General features: G+C 40.4%; 1 protein-coding gene across 7 annotated transcripts in view; it reads left to right on the forward strand.

The window, feature by feature from the left end:
• Window positions 1–27,529, forward strand: part of NBEAL1 (neurobeachin like 1) — a 148,064-nt gene that overhangs the window by 38,718 nt on the left and 81,817 nt on the right. For 3 of the 7 annotated variants that reach the window (XM_005306210.5, XM_065560962.1, XM_065560963.1), the window contains exons 7-14: window positions 10,915–10,997; window positions 14,306–14,391; window positions 16,451–16,757; window positions 18,378–18,484; window positions 23,002–23,088; window positions 24,544–24,627; window positions 26,007–26,105; window positions 26,229–26,812. In XM_005306210.5, coding sequence (XP_005306267.2) covers window positions 10,915–10,997; window positions 14,306–14,391; window positions 16,451–16,757; window positions 18,378–18,484; window positions 23,002–23,088; window positions 24,544–24,627; window positions 26,007–26,105; window positions 26,229–26,812 — 1,437 coding nt within the window. Of the gene's footprint in view, window positions 1–10,914; window positions 10,998–14,305; window positions 14,392–16,450; window positions 16,758–18,377; window positions 18,485–23,001; window positions 23,089–24,543; window positions 24,628–26,006; window positions 26,106–26,228; window positions 26,813–27,529 lie in introns of those variants that run through there. The other 4 variants (XM_005306212.5, XM_065560964.1, XM_065560965.1 and 1 more) reach the window with 2 other exon arrangements.

The following is a 27,529-nucleotide window of genomic DNA, read 5'->3' on the forward strand; positions in this document are numbered from 1 at the left end:
AAGCTGTTGCACTATGACCTACATAGCTGAATCAAATATGTGCCCAATCTTCATCTGAAAATTTTACTAGTAATAATTTCTTATAGTGGCTTTCCTATTTTCCCAGAAAATGGTGTCTTATGAATCCATCAGTTTTTCCAAGGGATAACAAAATTTCCCTACTACAGCTGCCCAAAATATGGGGAAAGGAAGGAGATAAGAGGAGGAAAACAATAGAGAGCGCCTTATCAAATAAGATCCAGTCACCGGAGACCTCAGGCTCTGAGAGGAGTGCTAGTGAGGCTCTGAGTATTTCAAGAACCACGAAGCATGTTAAGATTCCAACTAAGTCCCATACCTCAGCGGAAAAGGGCTTAGTACCAAAGAATGCTACTACGAAGAGACCAGCTTCACTGGAATCAATCAACTGTGGAAGATTTACCTTTCAGTGGTCAGAAGCTTTTTGCAGATTCCATGGATGACTCACTTCATAACCTACTCTAGGGCAACACTTAGGTCTTTAGGGATATACATGCCTGCAAATAAAAGGAAGTTTAGCAGATCTCAATCAGTACAAAGATCCCAACCTGCTCTATTTTCCACCTTCCCTAGGCCACTGAACCACTGGCTAAGAGGTTGAGGTTTTCAAAGAAAAAGTCTGCAACTACCTTGACTGCTTTATCCCAGCCTTCACCATCACGCAAATGCCAGTTTTGCTGGTTTGGTCATGAGACGCGACCACCCAATGACTAGGTTTTATCAGCTGCATGACACAACCCCCCTTCCTCAATTTGATCACTGCCTCTCTATTTCATCAAAGATGGGAGGCTATAACATTAGACAAATGGGTATTGGAGGCTATTACTTCAGGTTATACTATCCAATTTACCTCCACCCTGCCCTTTCAACCCCTTTCCCCATCCCTTTTCAGGGACCCCCTCTCAGAGCAGTTGCTGCACAGGTTAACCTGAGTAGACATTTCTCTAAATTACGAATGGGAGTTGGACTCTCGTGTCCTCAACAAAATATTTCTAGCTTGTGGATTTTCAGAGGTCAACCTTTTTGCCATAGCAGCAAACACAAAGTGTAGGAAATTCTGTTCTAGATGGAGATTCAGTTCCCAATCTCTAGGAGACGCTTTCCTCATTACATGGTGAGATGGGGTATGCGTCCTACACTGGCCCTGCAAGAGCGGAGTTAGGCCAGGTGGGCCAAATCAGCTGATTCGTCTGCAAACAGGGAAGCTTTAGGCTGGAGGTAGCTAATTAATGAGAGGGACAGGTGGGGCTTCTACAATAGACAGGAAATTGGAAGCAGAGGAGGGGGCAGGGAGAAGTCTGCAGTCACTCCCTGGGAGAAGGAAGGAATGTTGGGGGGCTGTAGAGACAAGTTGCCTGAAGTTACTCCCTGGGAGAAGGGAGTGAAAAGACTGGCAAACCCAGGGGAGTGGTGAAGGCAAGGATTTATGGAAGCGGCTCAGGGAAAGGCAGCAAGGTGCAGGGAACAGACCTTAGCTGCTGTGTAGAGGGTCCCTGAACCGGAACCTGGAGTAGAAGGTGGGCCTGGGGCTCCCCTGCCAGCCACTGCGGGAGTGGCATTGTGAGGCAGTGAAGGAGAAGACTGCCTGAGACTACTGGAGAGCAGGAACCTTCATACACTTTCCCCTCCACCCCCCGGGAAAGGGGAAACCACAATAGTGACTGGAGGGCTGAATCATGAAGAGGACAGCAGCAGCTCCTGGGAGCGAGAGAGGGGCTGCAGAGGAGAAGCTAATGGGATGTAACCACTGGAAGAAGCATTGGCCTGTCTGAGCTAATCCTCAGAACTGCCAGGACGTGGCACCATCCAGTGGTGAGCAGAGTAACCTGTTACACATGGACAAAGCGTATTTTCTGTGCATATCCTCCAACTCCATTGCTCTTAAATGTCCTTAAGATCAGACAGGACTAAACCAAAGACATTTTGATTGCACCAACTTGGCTAAGACAAGTTTCCTTTCTTTACTTCATCAAACTCACCTCTCGCCATCTGTGGTGGCTCCTGATCAAACCTCGACTGTTGTCTCAGGTTGTGGGTCAGACGCTTTACCCCAGTTTGAACATCCTGCTCCTACAAGCTTGGTTCCTTAATGGATCTCAGGACTAGAGATCACATGTTCATTGAAAGTACAACAGATACTCTTAAATAGCAGAAAGGAATCCACTAGACATATTTACCTTCGGAAATGGAGAATATATAACCTTTGGTGTAACTGGCGCCTTCTTTCTCCCATGCAGTTGTCTCTTTTCTCAGTCTTGGATTACCTTTTGGAATTGAAAAAATTAAGGCCTTTCTATGAGTTCCGTCAAAGTTCATTTAGCAACAGGAATAGCTTTCCATGTGCAAATAGAAGGTTTCCCAGTATTTGCTCATCCAAGCATCGCAAAATTCCTGAAAGGACTTATTAATCTTTTTCTGCATATTAGAGCCCCTACACTGCTTTAGGATCTCAGCATGGTTCTTAACTGTCTCATGAAACAACTCTTTGAGACATTAGCAATGTGCTCACTGCTACATCTGTCTATGATGAAGACACCCTTCTTGGTGGCAATCACTGCTGCTTGATGGATTGGGATGACTCTAATGGCAGACCCCCCTTTACTTTGTTCTCCAAGGAGAAGGTATTCTTACAACCTCATTGAAAGTTCTTACCTAATGTGTCCTCTGAATTTTGTCAGCCAAGCTAGTCACCTTCTGTTTTTTCTTTTTCCCTAAGCTGCATCAGTCTACACAAAAAGTCTGCTTTTTATATGCTAAACGTTGAGGGTGTTAGTCTTTTACTTGAACAGAAAGACCCCTAGACTCTTTGTTTCTGTAGCAGATAGACCTAAGGGAGTGCCAGTCTGGCAGCCTCCACTCAGAGACTTTCTAAATTGATCTCTGGATGTATTATTGCCTGTTATGGTTTTGCTGAGGTTACACCTCCCCTAAGAGTGACTGCATGCTCTGTTAGATCACAGTCTACATCTGTAGCTCTACTCAAAGATGTTCTGGTTGCTGAAATCTGTAGGGCTGCACCAGGCTCCTCAGTGCACGTGTTTTCCGACCACCAGGCCCTAATTCATGCTGCAAGATCAGATGTGGCAATAGACAATGCAGTTCTTTCTTCAGTCATGGACTCGCTTCTGAAACTCCCACCGCCTTAAGGGGTTACTGCTAGGGAGTCACCTAAAGTGGAATACGCGTAAGGACACTACTTGAAGAAGGAGAGGTTACTCATCTTCTGGAGTAACTGGAGTTCTTCAAGATGTGTGTCTCTGTGGGTGCTCCAGTACCAGCCCACGCAGATTCATAGACTTGAAGGCCAGAAGGGACCATGTGATTATCTGCTCTGGCCTCCTGCACGTTGCAGGCCACAGAACCTCACCCACCCACTCCTGTAATAGACCTCTCACCTCTGGCTGAGTGACTGAAGTCCTCAAATCATGATTTAAAGGCTTCAAGTTACAGAGAATCTACCATTTACACTAGTTTAAACCAGCAAATGACCATGCCCCATGCTGCAGAGGAAGGTAAAAAACCCCTAGGGTCTCTTCCAATCTGACCTGGGGGAAAATTCCTTCTGACCTCAAATGCGGCGGTCAGTTTGACCCTGAGCAAGACCCAACAGCCAGACACCTGGAAAAGAATTCTTTGTAGTAATTCATAGCCCTCCCCATCTAGTGTTCCATCAGTGGCCATTGGGGATATTTGCTACTAGCAGTCACAGATCGGATACATGCCATTGTAGGCAGTTTCATCATACCATCCCCTCCATAAACTTATCAAGCTCAGTCTTGAATTCAGTTAGGTTTTTTGCCCCCCATTGCTCCCCTTTGAAGGCTGTTCCAGAGCTTTACTCCTCTGATGGTTAGAAATCTTTGTCTAATTTCAATTCTCTAAACTTGTTGATGGCCCGTTTATGTCCATATGTTATTGTGTCAATGTTGTTCCTTTACTTAAATAACTCCTCTCCCTCCCTGGTATTTATGCCTCTTATTATTTATAGAGAACAACCATATCTCTCTTCAGCCTTTGTTTGGTTAGACAAGGGGTTCTCAAATTTAATTGCACCATGACCCCTTTCTGACAACAAAAATTACTACATGACCCCAGGAAGGGGGACTGAAGCCTGAGCCCACCCGAGCCCTGCTGCCCTGGGAGGAGGGGGGCCAATTCCAAAGCCTGGTGGGGCCAAAACTGAAGCCCAAGAGCTTCTGCCCCAGGAGGGGTGGAGGGGCCTGTAACCTGAGCCCTACCACCCAGGGCTGAAGCTCTCGGGCTGTGGCTTTGACCCCGTGTGGTGGGGCTTGGGCTTTGACCTCGGGCCCCAGCAAGTCTAATGCCAGCCTTGGCGACCCCACTAAAATGGGATCGTGACCCATTTTGCTTCCTGACCCACAGTTTGAGAACCGTTGGGTTAGACTAAGCCAAGCTCTTGAGTCTCCTCTCATAAGGTAGGTTTTCCATTCCTCTGATCATCCTCATAGCTCTTCTCTGCACCTGTTCCAGTTTGAATTAATCTTAAACATGGGAGACCAGAGTTGCACATAGTATTCCAGAGGAGATCTCACCAGTGCTTTCCTATCTCTACTAGAAATACCTCACCTGATGCATCCTAAGATTGCATTAGCTTTTTTTATGGCTGCATCGCATTGGTGGTTGATAGTCATCCAGTGATCAATCAGTACACTCTCTTCTCCTCTACTTTGGAGCTGCCTCTGTAGGCTTTGCGATAGAGAACAAACTGCTGTGGTTCACTTGTGAAGAAGCCCTATATAACCTCAGTACAGGGCCCGAGGATGTGTAGGGCGCATGTTCAGGCAGAACTAGCACTGGTTCCAAAAATCCTTGATCAAAGGCTTAGGGGCACATGCACACCTAAAATGGAGCACCCACAGAGTCATACATTCTCGAAGAACTCCAGTTACTACACAAGATAAGTAACCTCCCCTTCTTTAGAGAGGCAAGTGTCTTCAAGGTGACAAATGAGTCTTTCCTAAATACTTAGAGAATTGTGCAGATACTCTTCTGACTAAATGTGAGAAATGTCCCCCATGCTTAATGTAGGACAAATGAGGACAGTGGTTCATATAAACCCATTTGACTATGTATTTTGCATCAAATTATATCTAATATATTTTAGCTTGTTTGTTGGGATAACTAATTTCCTAGAGATGCCATTTGTGGTCATAAACAGTCTGCAGGATTACCTTGCATTTGAGTAGAGATACCAGGTGATAATGTAAAAAACTAAGAATATGATGTAAATTTTTCTTAAAAAGACTTAGAATAACCATGGTAATGTAAGGCAGAGCTCTTATTTTAATTAGTCTTAATATTGTTATGTTGGAAGGTGTTAATGACTGCCATCAAGCGGGTCTTTGATTTGTAGACAATCACGGACCTTGATAAAGCTGCTGGGTGTGCTAAGCTCTTGCCTTTCAGGCTAAATAGAGGAGCAATTAAATGCCCCTTTATGTTGTGACAGCTGGAAAAAATGGGTAAGCATTGCCCAAGTCAATGTGCTGCATGCAAGGCCGATCAGAAGTTAAACTTTGTGGGCTGAGGGGTTTCCCTGAGACTGGTTGTGACGTTATTGTCGCGAACTGTGACCATATAGACTATTGTTGCAACCAATGTGATATAGTGGCACCAAACCTTGTACACGTGTGGTCAAGTGAGGTGTCTGAGGAGGTTATGATTTGCTGGTTATGATTGTGCTGTCTGTATGCATGTATCATTTTTGTGTTTAAAGTTATAAGTATTGGCTCTATACTGTCTGTATTTCAAACTTGTGCTATGCTTCTGGGTGACACCCCAGACAATTTGCCATCAGCACTGCCTAGCCTGCTTGATGGCCCATTAAGGACCATCAGCTATACAATTGACCAGTTGAGAGACGGCAGATACACCTTGTGACTCAGCAAGGCATGCAGGGACATGCCTATGGACCTAACTCTAAGGTTTTTCTATGCCATGTGCTGGGTGGCTTGTGGTTGGAACAAAGAAAGCACAAGCCACATGGCAAAAGGACTATAAAAGGCAGCAGCAGCATCTCAATTTTGTCTTCTATCCTGCTTCTTACTTCTGGAGGAACCTTGCTACAAACTGAAGCTCTGAACAAAGGACTGAGTGACCCATCCCAGCTGTGGATGTACTGCAGAGACTTGATTTGAACCTTCAGTTTATTTCATGCTACAAGCCTGAACCAAGAACTTTGCCATTACTGTATGTAATTGATTCCATTTAACCAGTTTTAGCTCTCATCTATATTTCTTTCTTTTATGAATAAACCTTTAGATTTTAGATTCTAAAGGATTGGCAACAGCATGATTTGTGGGTAAGATCTGACTTGTATATTGACCTGGGTCTGGGGCTTGGTCCTTTGGGATCAAGAGAACCTTTTTTCTTTGTTTTCATAACCATTCGTCCCCATAATGAGTGGCACTGGTGGTGATACTGGGAAACTGGAGTGTCTAAGGGAATTGCTTGTGTGACTTACGGTTAGCCAGTGGGGTGAGACTGAAGTCCTCTCTGTTTGTCTGGTTTGGTGTGCCTTACAGATGGAGAACCACCAGCCGGGGGCTGTGACTGCCCTGCTCTAAGCGATTTGTCCTGAATTGATACTCTCAGTTGTGTCCTGCCAGAGGTGGCGGCATTACACTGGGACCCCACCCCCATCCAATCGTCCCCTGCTCCCCGTCCCCCGGGATCCCCTGCCCCTTATCCAACCCCCTGGCCCCAGCCCCCTTACCATGCCACTCAGAGCAGCATGTCTGGCCGCCGTGCTGCTCGGCTGGAGCGTGCTGTCCTGCCGCCCAGAGCGCTGCCCGCACAGGGGAGGGAGAACAGCAGGGGCTGGGGGCTAGCCTCCCTGGCCGGGAGCTCAAGGGCCGGGCAGCATGGTCCCGTAGTTTGCCCATCTCTGGTTTAGGGAGACAGGATTTTGTATACATTCTTTCTAAATAAAAAGGATTGTCCCAAATAAATATCTGACTCATATCATACATTTTTCCTCTTAATAGAAACAACATAGCAGGACTCCAAATATTGGCTAGCCATATGGGCCAAAAGGGGCAGCAATATAAAGCTACAGAATGATGTGCACTAAATAGTTCATCCTTAGTAGTAAATTTTTTTTTTTTTTTGGTGTTTAGTCTAGAGTATCATGCCAACTACTAAAAACTGCTCCCAACGTATAGATTCTTGCTTTAATTTATATAATAAGATGAAATTCTCTCTGTATGTGTTCCCTGCTTTATGAGTAATGCAGATTCATTCTATATACTTATTTTATCATTCTCTCCTCCGTCTGATCATTTTCCATTGAATCTCCTTTGAGGATTGAATCACTTTAGACTCTACACAGTGTATCTTTAGTTAATAAGTACTATCATACTCCCCTTAAAAGCTCTTACATTAGTGAGCCTTATGGACGAGGCTTGTAGTTTTCTTCTCAAAGTCATGTGTGAAGTTGTGTAATAAAGAATAAATCTGTGGAAAATATACAGTCTGAGAACTCCATCTATCCAACTGTCTTTTACCTCTTCTACTTCAAGAGAGTTAAGCAAGCAAGTAAACTAATGACACATCAGTGGAGAAAGGGACGGTAGTTCTGGCTGCTGTGTAGGGGCAATTATCTGGTGTGTGTTTTAAAGAAATTTGTGATTCTGAAGTACATGGGAAATTCTCACCAATTTTAGTTGTGAGAATAGCAAATACTTCCATTGTTCATATTCTCAAAATGTGGGAAGTGCATGTGCTCCCTGGATCTTCTGAATGCCTACTTTCATATTACAAAATTCTAATGACGTCCAAAGATATGCTGTGTCGTATTGGAGTTCCACCAGCACAAAGCTATTCCTCTCTTAGAGCCTTTATAGTCTGTCCCCTACTTCCTGCCTATTAAATATAGTGTTTCATGTCTGTTTATTGGTATGGAAGTTGTTAAAAAGCCTTATTGCATGCATAGCCCCCCTTTCTTTGATTTTTATAATTTATGCAACCTTTTCTGCAGTTTTGCAAGATGAAATTAAAATAGTGCCATATTTGTTCCTATAGCACTGTGGGTCAGGATCCCAAAGTGGCCACTACCCTGTTTTAATGGGGTCACCAGGGCTGGTGTTAGACTTGCTGGGGCCCAGGGTTGAAGCCGAAGCTTGACCCGCACCGCCTGGGGCCGAAGCCTAGGGCAGTGGGCCTCTGAGGTCAGCCCCCTGCCCAGGGTCATGTAGTGATTTTTGTTGTCAGAACGGGTCGTGTGCAATGAAGTTTGAGAACCCCTGCCATAGCGAATGAAAATATTGTCATGATGGATTGCAAGATGGTACTATTTTATTTTGCACAAAGTCAGAAAAGCATTGGTAGCGATTGGACATCTAAAATAGTGAATGCCAGTGAAAATGAGATCAGAGTCTAAAATAGGGAAAGAACAAGTCAAAAATTACTTAGTTAAGTTAGATGTTTTCAGATCTCCGGGACTTGATGAAATGCATCCTAGAATACTCAAGGAGCTGACTGAGTAGATATCTGAGCCATTAGCAATTAACTTTGAAAAGTCATGGAAGACGGGAGACATTCCAGAAGACTGGAAAAGGGCAAAGATAGTGCCCATCTATAAAAAGAGAAATAAGGACAACCCAGGGAATTACAGACCAGTCAGCTTAACTTCTGTATCTGGAAAGATAATGGAGCAAATAATTCAGCATTCAGTTTGCAAACACCTATAAGATAATAAGGTGATAAAATAACAGTCAGCATGTATTTGTCAAGAACAAATCATGTCAAACCAACCTGATAGCTTTCTTTGACAGGGTAACAAGCCTTGTGGATAGGGGGGAAGAGATAGACATGGTATATCTTGACTTTAGTAAGGCTTTTGATACTGTCTCGCATGACCTTCTCATAAACAAACTAGGGAAATACAACCTAGATGGAGCTACTATAAGGTGGATGCATAACTGGTTGAGAGAGTAGTTATCAGTGGCTCACAGTCATGCTGGAAGGGCATAATGAGTGGGGTTCCACAGGGATCAGTTCTGGGTCTGGTTCTGTTCAATATCTTCATCAGTAATTTAGATAATGGCATACAGAGTACACTTATAAAGTTTGCAGGGGATACCAAGCTGGGAGGGGTTGCAAGTGCTTTGGAAGATAGGATTAAAATTCAAAATGATCTGGACAAACTGGAGAACTGGTCTAAAGTAAATAGGATGAAATTCAATAAGGACAAATGCAAAGTACTCCACTTCGGAAGGAACAGTCAGTTGCACACATACGAAATGGGAAATGACTGCCTAGGAAGGAGTACTGCGGAAAGAGATCTGGGGGTCATAGTGGATCACAAGCTAAATATGAATCGACAATGTAACACTGTTGCAAGAAAAGCAAACATAATTCTGGGATGTATTAGCAGGAGTATTGTAAGCAAGACACGAGAAGTAATTCTTCCGCTCTACTCTGCACTGATTAGGAGTATTGTGTCCAGTTCTGGGCGCCACATTTCAGGAAAGATGTGGACAAATTGGAGAAAGACCAGAGAAGAGCAACAAAAATGATTAAAGATCTAGAAAACATGACCTATCAGGGAAGATTGAAAAAATTGGGTTTGTTTAGTCTGGAGAAGAGGAGACTGAGAGGAGATATAACAGTTTTCAAGTACATAAAAGGTTTTTACAAGGAGGAGGGAGAAAATTGTTCTTAACCTCTCTGAGGATAGGGCAAGAAACAATGGGCTTAAATTGCAGCAAGGGCAGTTTAGGTTGGACATTAGGAAAAACTTCCTAACTGTCAGAGTGGTTAAGCACTGTCAGAAATTGCCTAGGGAGGTTATGGAATCTCCATCATTGGGGATTTTTAAGAGCAGGTTGGACAAACACCTGTCAGGGGTGGTCTAGATAATACTTAGTCCTGCCTTGAGTGCAGAGGACTGGACTAGATGACCTCTTGAGGTCCCTTCCATTTCTATGATTCTATACTTCAGAAGCTGTGATTCTTATATTTTTGCAGGACACACGAATTCTGGTTTCATGCAACAGACATTAATTGATACCACAGTTCACATGGTGGTCCTTCTCCATACTACAAAAGTATTTTCAAATTTAACATGTCTAACGCATCTTATTGTCTCATTGTTTGTGCTTATACATTTTAAATGGGTGGGAGTTAAGGTACAGAAAGTCACAATGAGTCATAAGAATTAGATACTATAGAAACAGTATTCTATAAGAATAGTAACCCGAATGTGTAAAATATACAATTTAAATACATTTGTACATGCAAACAAATACATTTATCACCTACCCATGTATTATAAAGAAAAAGGCTGAACATTTATCTAGAGGGAGCTTGATTGCAACTGATCCACTTCAAGCTCTCAGTTTCTTTCTCTGTTCTAAAAACTAAGCTATTTTTTCTGAATTGGTAGAAGATGGAAGCCAGAATGAACAGAGAGAAGTATGACAGAAGGAATCATTTTGGTTTTATGAGATTAAAATGCTAATATAATCACTGTTGAAATAAAGATTTAAGAGCAGTATCAGTGAGTAATTTTCCTTAAAATTAAAATTTTTCCATAATAAACCCCTGATACAGTTTCTTGCCCATTTTCAAATTGCATGGTGTAGAAATTTGGCAGTAAAGTTGGTGGCTTGGTTGCTGTTATTAAGATCAAATAACAGATTTCTCTTTTTAAAAAACCAAAACCATATTGTAAATGTTAAGCCATTTTAAGTGTGGAGCAGCGAACACATGACTATTTGTGACTCAGTTTTCAGGATGAAAACACTATCCTTTCTTTTTGATCTTGTAGGTTAAAGATACTGTAGTTTGTTTCTGCAGTGTATTTGTGACCTATTCACAAATAAACATTGGTGCCATCTCTAACTTCTCTCATGTATCATTTTTTGATTGTAGGCGAATCCTGAGTAGTGTTGAAAAGAGCAGACAAAAGTATAAACCTGCTTCCCTCACAGTGGAATTCATCCCTTTCTTTTACCGTAAGTACTATTGCCAGTGTGTGTGTTACTGATCACCTTTCAAGGAACAAACTTCTTGGTGCCATAGTTCTAGTCCCACTGTAAACATTTGATAAGTGCCAAAAGCTGCCTGCTTCCTTTCCAAGGTGAGGGCTTATTGAAGTTTGCTCTATCTCTTTTTGTACCTAAGAATTTGGCTTTGTTTGGAGTGCCATCATCATGCCATCCTCATCTGTGGTATTGTGGACTTTCTCAGTCTGGATCTTTCAAGCATTTTCATGGTGCAGCATACCATATTTTAATGAAGAGATGGTCTCATGGCTCACCTACTGTATCCTATACTGTTGCACATGCAACCTGCCTTTCCATTTGTGTTCACATAACATTGCTGTGGCAACAGCAGAAGTTATGGCATGGAAAAGTAATATTAGGAGAGTATTTATGTATTTTCAGTTGCCTCTTACGTGTTTTAGCCACTGGAAACAAGAAAAGCCAGAACCACGTAACCATCAAATGCTCTTTGGACCATAGTTTGGTAACATCTGTGCTAAGCTATGTTTCTTCTGGTCAAGTCATTAAATGTAGCTGTGACAACTGTGTAATTTCGATTTCAAACGTTCTTAGCATTACAAATGGCTTCAGGATAAATCAAAAGGGGAGGGCCTCAAGAGACATGTACTGTATTTTGATACACCATTACATAGACTGCTGTGCCTAGGACATACAGTAATTGTAGGACACTCTACCAAGTTTTGTCCTGCTCTCTAAAGGTAGGAAGAACTATGCAAAGGAGCTTTGTGGATGAATGGCAACAGAATATCCCGAACTCAACGCTCTGAATTGCTAAATGCCCTCAGCTACATGTGGCCAAAGCATTTGTTGATATCGCATAACTGCCAATAATTGCCTTCTCTGTTAGTTTATATCTGCTGATAGATGAAATCTCCAATGTTCTGCTCTTGTCGGAGTTACTTTTTTTGGTCATCTCTTAGGCTTTGTCTACACTAGAAAGGGTTTGCATGGCAACTATGCCAGCAAGTGCAGGTGCAGCTTGTACCAGCAAAAATAGTTATTTTGCTGGTATAGTTTGTCAGTTCCCCAAACAAAATAAGCTGTACTGGCAAAAGGACACTTCTGCTGGTACATCTGTGTCTACATTAGTGCTTTTGCTGACATAGGTTGTTGGTTAGAGAGGGTGTTTTTTTTTCCCCTCTCCACACTTCTAACTGACATAGCTATGCTAACAAAACTTTTAAGTGTAGACCAACTGTCTTCTGCCTTCTAAAACCGTTTTTCTCATTTTTTGTTCAGATAGTTCTTCGTATTAATAATTTACAGCAATAAGGTTTTTCTTTTTATGCATAAACAAGAAAATGATGCAGTAACTCCTCACTTAATGTTGTAGTTATGTTCCTGAAAAATGCGACTTTAAGTGAAACGATGTTAAGCGAATCCAATTTCCCCATAAGAACTAATGTAAATGGGGGGGTTAGGTTCCAGGGCAGCTTCCCCTACTCTGCAAGCACCAGGGGCGGGGGGCTCAACCCTCAGCCCGCCCACTCCACCCCTTTCCCCAAGCCCCCACCCTTGACCCGCCTCTTCTCCCCCCCCCCACCTCCTCCTCCTTTACTTTCCACGCTGCGTCCTGGCTCCTCCCCCCTCACTCCCCTCCCTTCTAAACGCCGCAAGCCAGCTGATTGCCACATTTGAGAGGCAGGGGAGGGAGGCGCGCCAGGTCCTCGCTCCTCCCCCTCCCTCCTGCCTGGGACAATCACCTGGCTTGCCTCGTTCGGGAGGCAGGGGAGGGATGTGGAGCCTGTGCGCCGAGTCCTCGCTTCTCCCCTCCTGCCTCCAAAACTCCACAAACCAGCTGATTGCGGTGGGGAGGAGGGGAGAGGCGCTGATCCGTGGGGTCTGCCAGCGGGCGGGAGGCGCTGGGGGCGGGGGGGGAGGGGGACATAGGGAGGCTGCCAGCGGTGGAGAAGGGAGGCTGCCAAATAACGTAAGAGTGGAGCATTGCACAACTTTAAATGAGTATGTTCCCTAATTGATCAGCAATGTAACAATGAAACAACATTAAGTGGGTCGACTTTAAGTGAGGAGTTACTGTACGCTGTACATGAAAGTTGAAAAAAAGAAGAAAAGAAAAAAAGAAAAAAAAGCTGCATATGCAATGGATGTAATCTCCCTGTTTTAAACCCAGATTCAGGAAAGCCTCTTTATTCAGGACAGTGGAGATTGAATTGAATCGAATCCAGTGGAGCTTAAGTGCATACCTAAGTGCTGTCCTGATTTGGTGCCTTAATGAGTGCTCCCTTACATTTCTTTCTGATAATAATAAAATCTATAAATCCTTGTGCCCAGTTCATTTATCCACCCATCAAACTTCCTTAAATAGTTGAAGACGAGTTTTGTGTTTCTTCATTCCTCATAAGAAAGAATTGATGGTAGAGGCAGTTATGCCTCCCCAGCGGGTAAGAGGAACAACTTGCATATGAGTCATATTCTAAGGTTGAGGTGTTTCAGCTTAATCATGGGCACAAACCATGTATTGAAGAGTGTGGTCTGGTATAAATGCTACCTTCTGTAAACAATGATTGCAGGTAATTCTTTTTTTCTTTCTTTCTTTGTATATATGGCAAAATGCACTAGTATGTAAGAGCAAAAGAGAGTGCTTAGAATGAACTGGGAGAAATAAAAATAGCTACCAACACTTCATCAGGTTGGAGTACTTCTCCATATACTGTTAAAATGGGCTGATGGTTTTAGTATATGCTTGGCATTAATGTTAAGCTATTTCTTCTTACGTAGACATTGTTTTTTGTTTTAGCCTGCATTGAATTATTCTAGTATTTTTCATTTGTTTTTTGTTTGACTATTCAGGCACTTTAAAAGTGACATTTTAACTGCTGGCGTGTGACATTATTGGAAGTTTCTCACAGGGCTAATTCCAAACAAAATAATCCTTTGTGGTTTTGGTTGTAGCTACTCTGTGTGTCTAAGGTTATTGCTATAGCAACAACTTCCAGGTTAACATTTACTGCTCAGAAAAATTCCTAAGGCTATTTGTAAGTGGTTTATGTCAAGTTATGGTATGAACAAAGTTGCAGGACAAAGGTCCTGTGTATACCGCTATTGCAATCAATAGTTTTCCCAGTGACTTTTTAACCGGAGCAAGATCAGGCAGTTTGGCACTGAGCCTTTCCATATTGGATTTTTTTAAGCTTGTTTATAAGTGGTACTTCACTTTCTTTTGAGGAAAGAGATTAAAAGATATGAGTCTCCTTATTTTGGGATACACAAATGACTTTTTCCTCTTATTTCAATAGAATGCTTTCAAGAAAGTGAACATCTCAAGGAAAGCCTGAAGTGTTGCCTGCTACATCTCTTTGGAGCCATTGTGGCTGGTGGACAGGTGGGGAGAATATTGAAAAATATTATAAAGTAATCTCAGCTATTACAATGTGTAGGGTTCATCTTCTGTTCCTCATGTAAATGTTATGGTTTATGGAATATCGGGTATCTATCAAAAGGCAAGTGTGTATTGCGGAACAGACTGTATCAACAATTGACTGTGGATTAGTTGGTTGTGTGTGTTACCGGGATTGGGACTCCATTGTGCTTAGTGCTATGTAAGACTACTAAGAGACAGTTCCTACCCCAGAGAATAGTTGGGAATTGTAATAACTGTGTATGCACGTGTGTATATGTGTTCTCCTTCCATTGACATAGCTATCACGGAGGTGAATTAACCACACCAGCAGGAGAAACTCTCCTGTCGGCGTGGTAGCATCTTCACTGAAGCGCTACAGCTGCACCGGTGCAGTGGTGCTGACGCAGCATTTTAAGTGTAGACCTGCCCTTATATGTTCTTCTCTGCTGGCACAATGAGGATAGCGTACTAAATTAAAGGAGTGTTTGTGTCTGCTCGGTGCCAAGAAATTTAGAAAGGAGTACGAGAATAGACTGGAATTGCAGTGTACTTACACGAAATCATTTGGTCTGGCATTGCTGAGGAAGGAATTTGAAGTATACCTGTGCAGCATAAGTGGCACAGAATATATGGGTGGGGAAGGGAAAGAGAAATGAGATCAGATGAAGAGTGGGATTAATCACTGATTTGAATTTGATTTGAACATCAGTCTCCTGTTCAGAATTTCTCAGATATAGCTTAGAAAAAATGTTGCCGTCTGAGCACGTGATACTATAATGTGTCATGCCCATTCTGTCAAGTCATGTGATATGTCAGTGTTCAAAAGCAGCCTGTTAGCCAGGACTTGGCATGAGTGAGCACCGTTTTAATCTTTTTTTTAAATAACTGATAGGAAGGAAGTATGGGAATTTCTTTTTTTTCTGTGCAAGTCTCTAGTCCAGTACAATCTGACTGCAAATTGTAAGAAGACGCATGTCGAGGCAGAATAAGGCACTTTAGTCTTACCCAGTTTATCTTGTAAAAGGTTAACAGAGAGCACTGTCTTTAGAATAGTAATCCAACCTCAAAAAAAGAAAATCAATTCTCCATGAGCAAAGAGAATTTACATGGCCCTTGGTGACCATTGTAATACAGTATGTACTCCAATCACAGATAAAGATTGCTCTGGGTAATACAGGAAGGCTAGTGTTCTTAAAATGTTTATCATTAGTTAATTCTATTTTAGGTTGAAATTCTGAACTCACTGAGAAATTTGGGAATATGTGAAAACAGGGGTCTGTATGAAAGTCCGAACTTAAACTCTAAATTCTGCTAAGGCAAAAGATGTATTACACAATAGAATATGTATATTATCAGTATCACTTTGAATAATTCAAATGCACACTAAAATTAAAAGCCTGCAACCAAAATAAGTATCCCTTTCATGTTGAAGTCAATGTATATTAGACATATAGCTAAAGAATATTAATTTAAAAACAGGAATTTAAAAAAAACAACAAAAATCTTAATCCCCCCTCACACCAAACCCTGCTATTGCAACTTTAAGGTTACAGACTTAAACACAAAAAAGTCAAGATATGCAAAAACTGAGGTTTAGAGATTGCGTTCATTTATGTATAAAATGAGTGGGTTAATATTACTAGAAAAATATTTTTTGCATTTATTTCAGAATATTTTTATAAAAATATGTAACCGTGTCATTAACATGTCATTAGCGTGTCATTAACAGGCTTTTTTCGTCTTTACATACATTATGTATTCACGATATATAGTGCCAAATTCTGCTTTTCCCCTGTAAATATACCCTTTGAAGCCATTAGGCTTAATTGAGTAGAATGCCCAGGATTTGGCCCAAAATCTATATTGATCAACACAACCATAGTTGACTGAGGAGATAAATTAACAATGCTCTTATTAGTACTATATTTATTAGAGTTCATATATCTTGCATGATTCAAATTGAAACTTGTTGATTTTAAGTATTTGGAAGAGGCTTGATACCCTCAGATTAAAGTACAGTTGTTTTTATTGTGCATTTCAGAGAAATGCTCTTCAAGCCATATCTCCTGCCACCATGGAAGTCTTGATGCGTGTTTTGGCAGACTGTGACACCTGGGATGATAGGGATCCTGAGGAAGTGAGCAGGAAAGCAGAGCTGACTCTTAAGTGCCTGACAGAAGTAGTGCATATCCTTCTCACCAGTAGTTCAGACCAGCGGCAAGTGGAGACCAGTACCATACTGGAGAACTACTTCAAGTTGCTTAATTCAGACCATTCAGCGTTGCCTAACTCCAGGAGATCTAGGCAGTGGGAGAATAGGTTCATTGCACTGCAGATCCAAATGCTGAGTGAGTGATGCATCCAGACAATTCCTCTAAATCTGTTTTGTTAAAATTTTCATAATTTTTTAAATGAAGTGATTTAAGCAAGTATAATTATTCAAGTGTGTTTTCACTTATTTAGGTTATTTAGGTAAGAAATTGAATATTTTCTTGTTGGAATTCATTCAAATATGTGCCAATTTGCTTTTAATTCAAAAAATATTAATCACATGAATTGGTTACTTTTTGGTTTAAGGATGTCAGCCTACAAACAGTTCAGGGGCAATGAAAAAAGATTAGAAGATCTAGTACCTGTTATGGACTTCCATTTAAAAGTTATCATTTGGCAATAGCTTCCACACAACCGTATCTGAGAGATTGCAGCTAACCCCTATACAATAAAAAGGGAATACCTGGAATATTTGAGCTATTCCAATGTGGTAGATATTTGCCATTTTTAGTTGTGTAATTGGAATTATTGCATAGAACCATAGAAATGTAGAACTGGAAGGGACCTTGATAGGTGTCAAAGTCAGACTCAGGACTCACAATTTGTCAGACCACTCTGTTTATTAGCAAAAGCGCTCTGCTAATACACCCAGATGATGTGAGTGCCATGCAAGGCCCAAACTACCTTATTTATACAGATAAAAAGGGCGTGAACCTAACAAGATGACAAAGGGAGCAGAACTGATAAGTTTACCTGGGGCTAGACACACACATCTTATTTCCTTATTAACTCTTACCGATCTCCTGTTAATGTCCCACCATCAGCTTAAGTGGACCCATTGTTCAATACCTTAATGTTTCTCTTCCTGTCAACTTTATCTCAACATTCCTCATTCCTGCTTAAAGGAACATACAGCATTTCTTTAATCCATTCTACTTTTACAATACAATTCATTCTACTTTCACATAGGTTATCTAGTCCAGTCCCTTGCACTGAGGCAGGACTAAGTTTTATCTAGATTATCAAGTTCTTGTCTAACTTGTTTTTAAAAACCTCCAGTTATGGAGATTCCACAGCCTCCCTAGGTTACATACCTTAGATGAGACAATAGCCTTAAACCATAGGATATAATTCATTGGTTAACATTCATTTATTATTTGTATTTTTTAAAGTTGATGTAGAGAATGGGGAGATGTAAATAAGGCATTTCTTGCCCACCAATACTTTCATTTTCTCAACATTTTGATATCCGTGTGGATGATACTGACTGTTGGCAAACAAAATAAGATGGCTTCAGAATGTTGAGGAATAACTGGTTGATGAGGAAGCAAATATTTATAGATATTTTAAATAAGAAGGCATGCTTCTTATATACGTGAAAATGACAGTGATTTTAAAAAGAGCCTCAGAACAATTGAATATATTCCGTAGCTGAAATTTCCTCCAGATACAGTAGATCACATGTTGGTTTCTGCTGCTTCAGAATGTTTTGCTCAAGGCCTAGTATTTTATGCTGGAATTCACTTCAGTGTTTATCAAAGCATTCATAATTTTTTAACTGATTCTCAGTGCATAACATTTTTCCATGGAGCCTTCAATGTAGTGTTTCTAAATTTGTCAGCAGTATAATGTTAAAAAAAATGCTTAAGGATTAGTGTAACTATTTATTTTTGTGATTTTTATTTTTATTTTGATAGACACCATCACAGCCATGTTAGACTGCACTGATAGGCCTGTTCTGCAGGCCATTTTCCTTAATAGTAACTGCTTTGAGCATCTCATCCGACTGCTGCAGAACTGCAAGGTACATTCCATTATTATTAACTTCTTATTTCTGATCTCAACAAAATGTTGGGCTTCTTGTAAGAGTTCAGTTGTGTAAATCATCTTTGTATCTTGGCTCTAAGTTTAAATATAATCCTTTTGAGTATCAAGTACTGGACTTGTATCACTGACCTAGTGAGTGTTTCAGAAGCTATAAATATATGTAATTTATGAAGCAGAAGTACATCTTGTCTTCCAAATATATTAACCATGCTTGTATTGATAAGACATTGGGTAGTGAATGCTCACAATTTCTCTTTGAGAAATGCTTGTATATACTCTAATCTGTGTCTAAATTTTGTTTAGTTTGGTGTCAGAATCAATCTTTCCTACTATGAGAAGTCACTTATAACTGTTAGCAGATGGTGGATTGATTTCTAATGTCAGGGATGCATTCCTCCATTTCATAGAATCATAGAAGATTAGGGTTGGAAGAGACCTAAGGAGGTCATCTAGTCCAACCCCCTGCTCAAAGCAGGACCAATCCCCAACTAATATCATCCTAGCCAGGGCTTAGTCAAGCCGGGCCATAAAAACCTCCAAGCATGGAGATTCCTCCACCTCCCTAGATAACCCATTCCAGTGCTTCACCACCCTCCTAGTGAAAAAGTTTTTCCTAATATCCAACCTAGACCTCCCCCACTGCAACTTGAGACCATTACTCCTTGTTCTGTCATCTGGTACCACTGAGAACAGTCTAGATCCATCCTCTTTGGAACCTCCCTTCAGGTAGTTGAAGGCTGCTATCAAATCACCCCCACTCTTCTCTTCTGCAGACTAAATAAGACTAGTTCCCTCAGCCTTTCCTCATAAGTCATGTGCCCTAGCCCCCTAATCATTTTTGTTGCCCTCCACTGGAGACTCTCCAATTTGGCAACATCCTTTATGTAGTGGGGGGCCCAAAACTGGGCTCAATACTCCAGGAGTGGCCTCACCAGTGCCAAATAGAGGGGAATAATCACTTCCCTCAATCTGCTGGCAATGCTCCTACTAATGCAGCCCAATATGCCTTTAGCATTCTTGGCAACAAGGGCACACTGTTGACTCATATCCAGCTTCTCGTCCACTATAATCCCCAGGTCCTTTTCTGCAGAACTGCTGCTTAGCCAGTCGGTCCCCAGCTTGTAGCAGTGCGTGCAATTCTTCCATCTTAAGTGCAGGACTCTGCACATGTCCTTGTTGAACTGCATCAGATTTCTTTTGGCCCAATCCTCCAATTTGTCTAGGTCACTCTGGACCCTATCTCTTCCCTCCAGCATATCTTCCTCTCCCCCCCCCCCCCCCCCAGTTTAGTGTCGTCCGTGAACTTGCTGAGGGTGCAATTCATCCCATCATCCAGATCATTATTGAAGATGTTGAACAAAACCGCCCCCAGGACCGACCTCTGGGGCTCTCCGCTTGATACCGGCTGCCAACTAGACATCAAGCCATTGATAACTAACCGTTGTGCCCAACGATCTAGCCAGTTTTCTTTAAAAAAAAAAAACCACACACACACTGGTGTTCAGTTGCAAGGGTTTCAGAATACTTGGTCTGAATTCCTGCATAGCTGAGATTAGGAATGAGCTTAATTTGTTACAAAATGCTCTTCTTGGATGCCTATTCTTTTTAGAAGGGACATAGTATTCATATTTCCTACTTTCTCTGATTCCATATTAATCCCAGATGACCATTGATTGTAAGCCAGCGCCTTTCACTGAAGTTGTTATGCTTTTATAAGATGAATTTTTTCCCAAATAAAAAACTACATAAATATGAATACTGCCTAACTTCCTGGGGTTTCATATTTCATTTGTTTTGTTTTCATAATGAAGCTGTTGACGTGGCTGTATTGAACACTTCTAGATAATTTAATGCTAGCTACGTGTGAATTATTGTACAATATTCCATTTAGTTAGAAAATATTTGAATGCAATAGTACTTTAAAACGCCCACATGTAAATTTTGATCTAGTCTTTCTTACATTGATTTAAGTCAGGGACAAAATTGGGAGAAATATTGAGTGTGTTGTATAGTGTTTGTTTGTGCTTTTAACTTCTTTTAAAAGTACATTATTTGGCCTTACCAAGGTTTTTTTGCACTTCTTTTTGGGAATCTGTACCTGTTTCTGTACTGATCTTACACTCTTTGAAATGCTGCTATAAAAGAGAGATTTATGTTTTTCTAGACTGAGTCTTATATTATCATATGATGTTATTATTTAGCTGGTTCATGGGCACTCTAGGCCTGCTCCTACTCCCACTGATGTCAATGGCAAAACTCTCATTGACTTCAAGGCCAACAATATTATGGCCTGTGTTTTAACCATTCTTCTCTCCTTGAATTTCACTCTACCCTTTTGTCATCAGAACTCTTCACCAAGTCAGACTTCTGTATTGTATATTGGCTTGTATATTACTACTATTATTACACAGAGGGATTCTTTGGTGTTGTCAAATTTGTGCAAGTGTTTTGCTTTTTTACACTCTAAATGACCCCAAGGACAAGATCATGTGTTTTCCACATATAGTACAACGCTCTACAAAGATGAAGTCAGTTGTGAGGTTAGTACACTTCTTTTGTCAAATGCCTCCACTAACCAGGTAGAATCTTGCTAAAAATATTTTTTCCTCATTCTTGAAAATCTGCCACACTTCTATGTTTGCTAGTGACACCCCAAATGTATAACACCACAGATAACAGAAGAGTCAGCGGTTGTTCTTGACACAATGAATGTGTTGTGTGTCTATGAACCTGGAGACTAGGAGACTTGCAGAGAGGGGAGGGAGTAAAAAAAGAAATCAAAACTGATTTCTGTTGTGAATACTCCCAGGAGCCACATAATAGAGGCATATTTCTGATCTTACCTCAAAATTGTCTTCAGCTTTGCAGATCGTCTTCAGAGAAGATAGATGAACTTCAGCTAAAGAATTCAAAGCTTATGGAAGAGAGATGTCTTCTCTTTACTCTTCTTTGGGGCTGGGGACCCAAAACATACGTTTTTTTGAAAGCTGTTCAGCCAGTTCAGATGTTGCTCTGAAGCCCAGTTTATCTGATCTGAAGCCCAGTTTATTCAGGGCTGTCCCCTGGAATGTTGAGGTAACTGAGGTTTCACTTTATAGCTGTTGAAAGGGGTTTTATTGGTACACTAAGAACATCTGACATTGCTTCTTCGTGTATCTTGAACGTTTTATATTGATGGGAAACTTTCCTTAAATATAGATCAAATTTGAAGAATAGCAGTGGTTACTATGCCCAGCCTTATGTGGGCTAAAGAAAACATTATTCTTCTATGAATAGTTTTCTGGATACAAGAATTCAAAACCAGAGAGAGCCATCTACTTGGGCCTTTTAATAAATACATGGTTTTAAAATCTCTAGTTGCTTATTTTTCTCTTCTATATGTCTGTTATGGGAAATGAGTTAAAATGAATTTGTTTTTTCTATGTCTGTTCTTGCCTCCTGTTCATAATTTTATCTTCAGTTGCTAATGCTGTAATTCTCTCCCCATATTATAGCTATTTTGCAGTGTTAACAAAAGTATAACAGCTTTGGTCATGACAGATGCCTTTCAAACTAAGCAATGTTTCTAACTTTGTAGGGTTCTTAATACTTTTGTAATGCAGAGTAGTACCTGTGATTGTTGTCCTGTGTTTGCCTTTGATTATTGACAATCTTCAGTGAGTACGAAAGGAGTGGTTTTAAAAAATAGATTTTGCATACCATTTCATTTTTCTGATGGATATTTTCTCTGAAAAGTGACAAGCTGTCACTCTCCTCTGTTTTCAAAAGTCTTTTTTTTAATTACTTGGTCTGGAAAACTGTGTATTTCTAAGAGCCTCTTAACTCGCAATCTAAAAGCAGAAGAGGGCAAAGCTTCAGAATAGATCCAGCTTTGGGTGACTGAGTTCAAGTTCTTGCCAAGCTGCCAACTCATCAGGATGACTGAAAATTTCCCCCAGTCCTTCCAGTCTTGAAGATTGTGTCCCTCACAAAGCTGCTGCCATCGCTATCTCTGGATTCTGAAGTGTTGTACAGCAGGCTTTTCTAGATTGTTGGTGTCACTTCAGCCCTCCTACAAGATGAAACATAAGTAGAGAAACTAGGAGGCTGTGCTTCCTTCTTCCCTTCGCGTTTCTAATGTCTTACAGTTGTCCTCCCTCCTTTTTTAACGTGAATGTTGAGAGCCTCCAGTCCTGCACTTAGTTGCCATGCATCTAAGAACATTAAGCCAGTAACAAAAATAACTTGTAATTAGTACTGTTTCCATGTCTCCGCAATTACATCTTTTGGTTTATTTCTGGAAAACAGAATAAGCTAATGAATGTTTAACAATAGTTTGATATAATATTGGAAGAATTAACAAAAGACTGATATTTGTTAAGAATTGTGTAACTCACCAGTGTGAGATCATGTATGCTGCATGTGAAACATAAATTCATCCCAGGCTTCACGATATTCGCTGCAGGTAATGTTTAATGCACCTCTTTCCATTATTCTTGTCTCTGTTTCTAACAGTTGTTTTTAAATGCTAACAATAAGGTGGCAGACAAGAGTGAAAAAGACCTTGCCAACAAATTACTGACAGAAATGAATGAGGACCAGGTACCTACACAATTTTGCTTCATTTGAAGCCAAGACAGAGTAGCAGTCAGTGGGAAAAGTGATTCCTGTACTTTACCTTATCCATCCTCCTGAAACTGCTGCAGCTGGATGAATTCAGACTGCTGCACAGACCTATGCATGTTGTCTTTGGAAAATAATCTTTTATGATAAGCAAATTACACCCATGACTTCACATGTATGGAGATGCTTCAAGTTGTAGGTATTTAAAAAAATATTAAGTACAAATTTTGTTCCTTTTAATCTGAGGAGGGTGAAGTACAGGAATAGAATCCCAGTATCAATGCTATCAACCTGGTGGTGATTTCGTTTTTTCTTTTTTGCTTCTGTCTCAGCACGGTGGTCTATTGGGTTCTGGGGCTTTGTTTGTGAATCTGTATGGTTGTAGTTGATGTCCTGATTCTCTGCTTGTCATCAAGAACAGATGTTCACAATACAATGGACAGGCTGAATGTGGGAGGTGAGAAGAGTCTGTTGTCTTGAATTTCCATTAGCATCATGGAAAACATCAAATGCAAATTCTTACTGTATCACTCCTTATAGGAGTATGGAGATTGTTACTGATTTGTTCTCATTTAAATAGATAATGCAGTGCTGAGCACATGAAAGTATGTAATCTAGAAATCTTGATTCTGTTTAAAATAGCCAATCCTGTTGGTAACTCAGTGTGAGGATCTGCATGTAGACATTTATTCACTAACTTCTCATTGAACTAATATATTGCATATTGGACAGAGACTGTCACATGGAGTCTGTTGATTTGCATAGTTCCACTGGTCAAGTTTACAAAGGGACCTGCTGATATATGGCACATAATTTTCTGTTCATAAATTATCATGAAAAATACCAGTATTCAGAGGAATTAACTAATAGAAAACATAAAAGGAAAAGAATTATTTGAGACTCATTTTGTTTGAAAGTAGAGTGTCATCCTCTAAGAAGGATGTAAGAGGCAGTGAAGTTATTGGACTGTGCTGGTATAACTAATCACTTCTAATGTGTGTGTGTATTGCTTTGGAGCCTGCACTGAGATTAAAATGATGTTCATCTCCATTTGTTAAAGAACAGATTGTCAGAAAGCTATATACTCTGCAGTGCACACATACAGTACAAGGGGTTGGTTACTTTCTTTTCCTCCCTCCCTCTTGAGATTGTCCATTAACAGCATGAGGAAAATTTGTACATTTGTCCATCAGAACCTTTTACTGTAATGTGTGTGAACGCTTCTTTCCTCTTCTTGAACTACATGGCTAGTTTTCTGTCATTGTGTCCTTTCTTGTAGGTTGTGGTGTCATGAAATCCATGTTGGTGGGGAGATGATTGTAAAGCATGTTAATTAACTTTGATTTTCATCCTGGCAGAAGTGCACAGAGTATCCTTCAGAGCAGAATTCTATTTAATATGTTTGTAAGTAACACCTGTCTCTGCTGCTTTCAGGTGTTTCAGGGACAACTAGACTGCTTGGCAGTATCCACCATTCAAGCCCTTACAGCAGTGTTGCATAAATCTCCAGCTGCGAAGGTAAGCATACATATGCATAGGTCTGTTTATGGCAGCCATCTTTCTCATTTCTTGTTCAACATTTTAATGTAAAACCTTGAAGAATTGTTTATTATTATTAATTATTATTATTATTATTGACAGCAGGCCCCAACCAGATCAAGAAACCCTTTGTGCTTTTCTTCCTCATGCTCCTCTTATGGACTACATCATCATTTGGGCTGGGACATTAATTTAATTTTATGTAAAGTTGGAACATGATTTCTGGGATTAGAGCTAATTTGATTGGTTAATAAAAAACAGAAACTTTAAAAACTGAGTGTAAAGTAATATTCTCTGACAACTTTTCCTGCAATGAAAATTGCGCTAAGTCCCATGAATGTTTGAAGGGGCACCTACATACTCCGCATTTTAAGTGAATTTTTCAACAGTGACTTTTTTGCCTCTCGCTACTTTATTCCAGAAGCACTTCACATAAACTCCTGTTTCTTCCAACAAATTCACTCATATTTAAAAATGTGTTTTCCACATTGTACAGATAACAATTGAAAATACCCATGCAAAGAGAAGGGAATTCACTTAATAGGATGTAATTGCTGTTCATTAACTAATAAGTAGATATATATAACTGTGTAGATTTTACTGCTTGAGAGTTGTTTTCCATAAATTCAGTGCAAGGTAACCAGTTTTCAGAATACTTTCCCATATTTAATAAAGTTTCTATCTCAAATATTTCTCAAATATTATTAAATCAAGACATTTTTCTAGGAGAATATTTTACTTAAAAATGATTATATACTAGTTTAGCTTCTGCACCTACTTGTGTTCGTTTTCATCTTATTCTATAGGTTCAACTAAATAATAAAACAATTGGTATTTAACTAATAAACTAAAAAGACTAACATTTTGAAATATATTAAAACAATTGTACTGGAGATTTTGTTTATGGTTTATAACAAGTAAAATAAAGCTCTTCTCTGTGCCTGTGTACTTCTGTTGTAATTTGCCACCTAGAATTAAAGCATTTATTAAGCTACAGAATATATTTTTGCATGACATAATATTATATGCAGTAGTGTCATGAATCTATAACTATAGGGCTAATCCAAAACTCGTTGAAGTCAATCAAAAGACTATCCTTAACTTCTTTAGATAAGGTTTGTAGTATGTTCTCATAAAGGGTAACATAACAATAAAGCTAGTTTTGTGTTAATGAGACCCTATTAATGCAGGTAAGTAATTAGCCACTAGAGTTAGTTGTGTCTGTCTCTTTTATTATCCCCAACAGAAGTTGGTCCAATAATTACCTCCTCAGCCTGTTCTCTCTAATATGCTGGACTGACACAGCTACAACGGCACTGCATACTTTTCTTAATGTTACTATTTTTTTTCCTCTTCAGGAGGTCTTTAAAGAGCGGATTGGTTATGCACATATGTATGAAGTACTAAAATCTCTGGGTCAGCCTTCGCGAGAGTTGCTAGAAGAACTTATGAATATGGTGAGACATGTGCTTGCTCTGAACATTATCTAAAATGGCTGAACTTCTGGACAGCTTTTCTGCCTCTATTTTGTTATAGTAGGCCAGTAGTTCATCTTTGTGTTCTATGCTCTTTTTTTCCAGGCTGCTGAAGGTGATCACGTGTCTGTTGGAATTTTGGGCATTAGTAACGTCCAGCCCTTATTGCTGCTTATCCAGTGGCTTCCAGAGCTAGAGTCACATGACCTTCAGATCTTCATCTCAAATTGGTTGAAGCGAATCTGCTGTATTAACAGGCAGAGTCGTGCCACGTGTGTCAATGCAAACATGGTCATCCGCATCATTGAGACATTAAACTTCCACTCTTCACTCCATCGCACTTGTGCTGAGAACCTGATTGGCCTCCAGGGTTCTTTGGGAAGTCAATCAATGAGCTCTGAAGAACTGCATCGACTAATACGACTCTTGAGGACTAATGAACCAAAGCAGTCTCACCCTTACGTCATCCCTGTGATGCGTGCAATTCTGGCAATGGCTCGGAAGCAAGGCCTGGACAGTGCCATGCAATATTTCAACTTGTCCCCCAGCATGGCAGGAATTGCTGTGCCACCTATTCACAAATGGCCAGGCTCTGCATTTTCCTTCAATGCTTGGCTATGCCTAGACCAGGACCAAGTTACACCTGACATCACCAGCAAGGGAGGAGGCAAGAGGAAGCAACTATACAGGTATGCTTGCTGTGATTACTTTGTGTGGAGGAACATCTCTTGGTAATCTGCATCCCATGGCATATGTGGTAGCGATGCTTATATTTATATAGCACATTTTATACCAAAATACTTGATAAATTGAATATCGGTTGAGTTTGTAAACAGGAATGGCTTCATCCACCACCGAAGACATGACTATACTACAGGAATAGCCATGCAAAATGCATGGTTAAGGGTTTCTGTATTGGAACAATTATACAGCTAGTGTGTATAGGAAGGTGCAATTCTATAACGATATTAAGATTAAATTATTTGGGTAATGCATATTAACATATGTTTTCTCATCCATGATGGCATTAAAAAAAGAAAAAAGGACCCCCTAATTGTAACAGGTAACCATGCATTAGTAAAGTTCGGCCATAAAATATAACTGCCTCTGATTTTAACACAGGTGTTCAATAACAAACAAGTGCAAAAATTCAGGATAATACCTGAAAAATATCCTTTTCTAACTGGAACTTCAGGGGGAGATTTCTGCGTTTGGAATTTGGCCAAGACACCTCTTTAACCCTTTTCTCATATAAGCAATGCCATAGATTGACTCATTTTAAGATATAAACGACCACTTTTGATTATTATCTGAACTACAGGCCCTCCAGCAGCACAGCGCTCCAGAATATCATGCTGGGGTATTAGTATAGTACTGACTTGGTTAAAAGTGCCACCTGCTTAACT

Source organism: Chrysemys picta, chromosome 11, assembly GCF_011386835.1.
Source record: "Chrysemys picta bellii isolate R12L10 chromosome 11, ASM1138683v2, whole genome shotgun sequence".
Lineage (NCBI taxonomy): Eukaryota > Metazoa > Chordata > Testudines > Emydidae > Chrysemys > Chrysemys picta.